Here is a 6225-nt window from a genome sequence, read left to right as displayed (position 1 = left end):
AGGGTGAGTTATACCAGTGATTCTCATCTAAGGAGCAGTTGGGTTGAATACGATAACAAAGGGTTTAACACAAGAAAACAGGAAGGAGAGTCATCACAGATGAGTGGGGGGGGGGGGGGGTTCTTAAAGAATGGGGTCCACGAGACCAAGGAGGTTGGGAACCACTGCTCTATACAAGTACTCCAAGGTGTGTGGTAAACAAAACACTACATATTAAATATGATAAGTTAAAGTCATTTATTAAACACACAAACAAAAATCAACACAAAGTGGGATCTACACATCTTTTATTACCGAGTTTCCATGATGGAGGTTTCAACCAGAGTGGAATCACAATCACAACCATCAATAAAAGAGGGTTTCATTTATTATAACGTCATGAGTGTGAAATCAATCTGTTGACATTCTACAGATATTGATATAGTGTAATGTTGTTACAGTCTTTTTTAGCTGAAAACCAAGAAGGAGGCACCAACACAACGTGTCACACTGTCTGCAGTGTGATACTGAATCACTGAGGGCCTGCTCTTCTGCTGTCATGTACACTCATGTTCTAAACACCCCCCCCCCCAGCTCCACATCAAGAGAAGGCTTCAGTCTCAGAGGGGGAGGGTCAGGGTGACACACCCTCTACACATCCGTTGTGAGTTGCAAATATATTTATTGCAGGACTGCTGCCTCACACAGCTCAGGTGTGTGCGTGTCCTTTAGGTTTAGTTGAAGACGCACTCACTGACACTGCACAGCTGCACGAGTCCTGATTCCAATAGTTGACATTGTATACATAGAACAAATTAAATATAAAGCTGCTGTTAGTTCAACAATAGTCTCCCCCCCTCCTCCGGTTAGTCCACAGCTGTGGTGCAGCAGGCTGGGGCCCGGATGGAGCCCATTGTCCTGCTCCTCTTCCTCTGACAGCCCCCCCCCTCCTGCTGGGAGGTGCTGGTGTTTTGGCGGCTCAGCTTGGCTGCGTGGCTGGCTGTCTCCTTGATCTGCAGCTCCAGGTGCTTCTGGATGGCCAGGCCCAGCTCCTCTGGGTCCACTGAGGCCCCATACACCTCCCAGGTCATCCCTTCAGCATCCCACTTTACCTCCTTCACCGGGGACTTGGCAGCACCGCCCCCCTTCCTGCCTCCATCACTGTCAGTGTTAGTCTGTGTCCTGCTCTCCTCCGCCAGACAAATCTCTGGGAAGACATGAGGGGTCGCAGTCGGCGCCGTCTGCACCCCCACATCCCTCAGCTGTCTGTGGGTCGTGATGGTCCCCATGTCCCGGGTTGTGGTTCTGACATGGCTGCAGCATTCCTCTCCACCAAAGTGCCTTGGAGCTGGGGGTGCAGGCAGCCGGCTGTAGGAGAGGCCCAGGCTGCAGCGGTGCAGGTGTTTGCTGTCCAGACCTGTCTCACTGACGGAGGACACGAGGCGGGGAAGGGTGAGGTGGTTGGTCACTGAGGGGGGGGGGGCCTGCCCGCTGGATGTCACAGTGTGGCTCTCCGCCTGCCATACGGTGCAGCAGCTGGGGGTGTGCGGGGAGGGGCTGGGGGTGGCAGTACGCTGCAAACGTGTCCTCAAAGGTCACATGGTAGGAGCCGCAGCACAGAGGCTGCTCACATTTAGGGGGGAGTTTTTCTTCAACACCCACCATCCTGGCTGTGGCCTGGGGGGCGGAGACACAGACACACCTGCTGTGAGGTAGTGTGTCTCCACTGCTGCCCCCCCGGCAGGTGGTGGTGATGATGCTGCACTGCTGCAGCTGCATGGGCTGCTTGCAAGCCAACATGGGGGGGCTGGCCTGACTCCTCCCCCCCCCATGGTGAGAGAGTCCACAAGTATCTGTGAGAGGAGGCAGGGGGGCTACAGGTCTGTACGTAGTGTCTGGATGGCTCCTGTGTACAGGGAGGAAGGGGGGCTCTATGCCCTGCACCGTCCCTCCAGCCTGAGGGGGGGGCATTGCTGCAGTCACCACGGCCTTGTCTGAATGTTGGGGGGTGTGTTTCTCTGCCAGACTATGGGGGGGGCTTGGAGCCTTATAGGGCACAAAGTGTTCACATTGGCTTTTTTCCTGTCCCCCCACCCTCAGACTGAAGCCGTCACTTCCAGAATGTTCCTGATGGAGCACCTGTGGGGGGGGGCAGGCTGTTCCTGCCGCCGGTCTGCAGGCTTCTGCCGGCTGTGCCCAGGTCCTGGAGGGGTCACAGAGGGGCTGACCAGAGAGGGCGACGGCCACCCCTCCAGGCTTCAGCTCTGACACAGGACCCCCGGTTTCTGCCATGGAATACCTGAAAGAAGAAATACAACATGAGTCACAGGAAGTCACCATGGCCCCCACCTTTTACGTTTAAAATGTTGTGCGTCAGAATAACAATTTTGCATTTCACTTCACTGATATATTATGCTATTTTTCCTCAATTGAATAACACACATTTAAATATATATATAAATATGATGTGAGTGGAAAGGCATTGTGTGCAGACGCTGCCCTCTACAGGCAGCAAGAGGACAGGTCAGAGTCAGAGCAGGTTACTGCACCTTTCTATCTGCTTGTTGAAAATATCTCTGAGCTATAAAGTGGTATTTCCTAAATGTTAGAAAAAATAAAACATCTAAAAGTGAACAAATACAAATGTCAATGTCACATGGGCGTCTGGGGGCACAGAGCATCCTCCATTACATTACATTGCATTTAGCTGACGCTTTTATCCAAAGCGACTTACAATAAGTACATTCGACCAGGAAGACACAACCTTGAAGAAAACAGAATCATATAAGTATATCAGGTTTCATAGAGCCAAACATTTCAAGTGCTACTCAACTGGCTTTAGGTAATCCAGTCCTTTATTAGTATATAAGTGCTTTGTTAATAGTTCTATCGCTCGAAGTGGAGTCGAAAGAGATGAGTTTTCAGTCTGCGCCGGAAGATGTGTAAGCTATCTGCTGTCCTGATGTCAATGGGGAGCTCATTCCACCATCTTGGAGCCAGGACAGCAAACCCACGTGTTTTTGCTGATGGGAACTTGGGTCCCCCTCGCAGTGCGGGTGCAGAGAGCTGTTTGGTTGATGTAGAGCGTAGTGCACGTGCTGGGGTGTACGGTTTAACCATGTCCTGGATGTAGGAAGGGCCAGATCCATTCGCAGCATGGTAAGCAAGTACCAGTGTCTTGAAGTGGATTCTAGCAGTTACCGGAAGCCAGTGAAGGGAGCGGAGGAGCGGAGTGGTGTGGGAGAATTTAGGAAGGTTGAAGACCAGACGAGCCGCTGCATTCTGGATGAGCTGCAGAGGTCGGATGGCACATGCAGGTAGACCAGCCAGGAGGGAGTTGCAGTAGTCTAGGCGTGAGATGACGAGAGCCTGGACCAGAACCTGAGTCGCTTTCTGGGTCAGCTGGGGACGTATCCTCCTGATGTTGTAAAGCGTGTATCTGCAGCAACGGGTTGTAGCAGCGATGTTTGCAGTGAAGGACAGGTTGTTATCTAGGGTCACACCCAGATTCCTTGCAGTCTGAGTCGGGGAAACAACTGAGGTGCCGATGTTGATTGTTAGGTCAAGAGTGGGACAATCTTTTCCCTGGAAGGAAGAGCAGCTCAGTCTTGTCAAGGTTGAGTTTGAGGTGGTGAGCAGACATCCACTGAGAGATGTCAGCTAGACAAGCAGAGATGCGTGCAACGACCTGGGTCTCTGAGCGGGGAAAGGACAGAATTAATTGGGTGTCATCAGCGTAGCAGTGGTATGAAAAACCATGCGGGCTAATGACTGATCCGAGCGAGTTTGTGTACAGGGAGAAGAGGAGGGGACCAAGAACCGAGCCCTGAGAATCATCACACACAGAACTGAGGCTGTGTGTGAACATGTGTCTCCTGAAGAAAATAAACTGCAAGTTGTGGTAATTGCAATCACTTCCAGAACACAAAAACAATCACTATGTGCAATCTTCACAGTCAGTAATTTAAATTAACATTATAAATGAAGTGTGCTCCATCCAAAGCACCTGCTCCCCCCCCAGGCAACTGTTAGAATAATGACAGAATGGTGGCTCTAGGAGTACACATACTCCTGAAAGCATTCTGAGCATTCAAACATGAGAGAATAACAGCAAATACAGTATTTTATTAGTATTTATCTGTCACTGCTTCGAAAATAAATCTATTAATGATGATTATCGGTCTAATAGGCAGGACCACAGCACATTTGGCTCCATTTTATAATGACAACCTCAATAGAACACATGAGTGTTTTTTAACAATCCCGTTGGGGCTTTCTTTCCTTTTTATCAAATAGAACAATGTTCAGCGGGTGGGACCTGGACCGGCCCGCTGCGGGGGGGTCAGCGTTAGCGCACGGCTCTACAGTCTGCATATCAGCCTCAGCTTCATGTGTGAGTTTCCTCTGACTCACAAACACTGTGTTTCAATCCCATTTAATGAACATGTTGATGAATACGCCCAGTGGAGATGTGGTGACCCTAGCTTAACATGGAGACTGGAAATTGTGGATTTTAAATATCTGTTGGTGGACAGATTAGACAAACATGACACAACATGTTGATCAGTGATCTGTGGAGATGTTGGAAAGTGTATTTTTGAACTTTTCACAGAACCAGGCTAGCTGTTTCCCCTGCTCTGGGTCTTTATGCTAAGCTAGGCTAACCACGCCTTGACTCCAGCTCTAAATTGTACACGTATGACATGAGATTGACATTGTTCTTCTCAGCTTTTATTTGAACAGAAACAGTTCAAGGCTGATTGGGCTGGCTGCTGTTACGTCATGACAGCGTGTGTTAAAGTTAGAGGCTGACAGTCCCAAGCTCCCATATTAGAAACTGTATTTTAAGAAAAATATTTTGGGCAAACAGAATTGAACTTTTTTTAAATAAAAAAAACTGATGCAATTTTAAATGCTTGTTTTAGGAGGTTTAACTTTAAACCTGATATAATTTTTTTAATGTTTAATTACAAATGCAGGCCCACAGATAACGTAGGCGGGAATCTCCAGTTAGAGACTCCTGGATGCTGAAAGGAGGTCAGGAGGTGGGCTGAACCAGAACCAGACTCCACACCATCGTCAGGACCTCACACCCATATCATCCAAGTGTTCCCGAGCAGAAAAGATTCCAACATTTCCTCCAGCAGCTAGCTTACCTTCACAGATCCTCCCTGCTGAGCTCTTCTCTCCTCGGTGTGTCGGCTGATGGGTGCAGGTCCTCCTCCCCCTGCTCACATCCACAGGTGACCTCTCCCTCCTCTCTATCTGTGACTACACTCCATTCACTGAGCTGCATGTCATCCTCTCTGCTCTCCCTCCTTTTTCTCAGCAGCCCCCGGCAGAGAACAAGATGGAGATAATCCGTTCCTTCCTCTGATTACAAATGTGAGGATGCAATCTTCAAATCCCTGCTCTGTGAGAGGAGCTGTGAGGGGCTGGCTTATCCAGCTGTGGTGGGAGACGGATGGAGGGGGTGGGGGAATAATAATGAGAGAAGATATTCAGCGTCATTCTCCTCCACCTTGGCGGGGGCTGGATGAATGTGTGTGATGGAGAGTAAATAAAGCCAACAGCACGTTATCCATCCTCCTTATCTTTATCTTCACACACACTCAGTTACACACAGTTACAGCTTTACTCACACACTCCCTGATGCCAATCTCACACACCATCATTATCCCTGTTGCTATGGAAACTGCAATACTCAATGGGCCTGTGTGTATTTTTTTTCTCCTGCAGTGAGACGTGTGTGTGTGTGTGTGTGTGTGTGTGTGTGTGTGTGTGTGTGTGTGTGTGTGTGTGTGTGTGTGTGTGTGTGTGTGTGTGTGTGTGTGTGTGTGTGTGTGCGTGCATGCAGCTCCATATGTGTGAGACACCAGAGAGTAGGAAGGTGTTAACACAGCCTGCAGCGAAGATGGACGCAGCCAAGGGTTGTGATGGGCGTCATGGTTACCACCTGCTGCTTTATGGGAACAGGAAGGTCTCAGTTTGGTCTTGTGAGAGGAGTCCTGGGTGGAGCTGAGCTGAGATCAACAACGGTGACGGCCTTGGCTGAGTGTGATGTGACACCTGTCAATCATGTAAATATAGCCATACCCCAAACATGGCGCTGTCAGAGGTTAATAACTGCATTGTTTTAATTTGACTGCTGGTAACTGCACATTATGCTTACTGAGATTATTCTCAACTATAGAATATATAGAATTTGAGGATGAAACCCTCTGTAATGTGAAATGTAACCTATCC

At 49.1% G+C, this 6225-nt stretch overlaps 1 protein-coding gene across 2 annotated transcripts; it reads right to left on the bottom strand.

Annotated features, from left to right (window-relative positions):
- Positions 1-222: 222 nt before the first annotated feature.
- si:dkey-191g9.7 (GRIN2-like protein) lies at positions 223-5518 on the bottom strand. 2 transcript variants are annotated; one of them, XM_034239728.1, is made up of 2 exons: positions 5136-5518; positions 223-2278 (listed from the first exon to the last, which is right to left on the bottom strand). In XM_034239728.1, the coding sequence occupies exon 2, from the start codon at positions 1266-1268 to the stop codon at positions 846-848; it is 423 nt and encodes a 140-aa protein (XP_034095619.1). In that variant the 5' UTR covers positions 1269-2278; positions 5136-5518; the 3' UTR covers positions 223-845. The 2 variants fall into 2 exon arrangements, with proteins under 2 accessions (XP_034095619.1, XP_034095618.1); XM_034239727.1 differs by having other exon boundaries at positions 1313-2278.
- Positions 5519-6225: the final 707 nt, after the last annotated feature.

Source organism: Gymnodraco acuticeps, unplaced genomic scaffold (assembly GCF_902827175.1).
Source record: "Gymnodraco acuticeps unplaced genomic scaffold, fGymAcu1.1, whole genome shotgun sequence".
NCBI lineage: Eukaryota > Metazoa > Chordata > Actinopteri > Perciformes > Bathydraconidae > Gymnodraco > Gymnodraco acuticeps.
The sequence above is the reverse complement of the archived record's forward strand: the minus strand, read 5'-3'. Positions and strand labels throughout refer to the sequence as shown.

Excerpts from the sequence above, each read along its gene's own strand:
- si:dkey-191g9.7 (XM_034239727.1), bottom strand. The coding sequence starts at position 2,271 with ATGGCAGAAACCGGGGGTCCTGTGTCAGAGCTGAAGCCTGGAGGGGTG.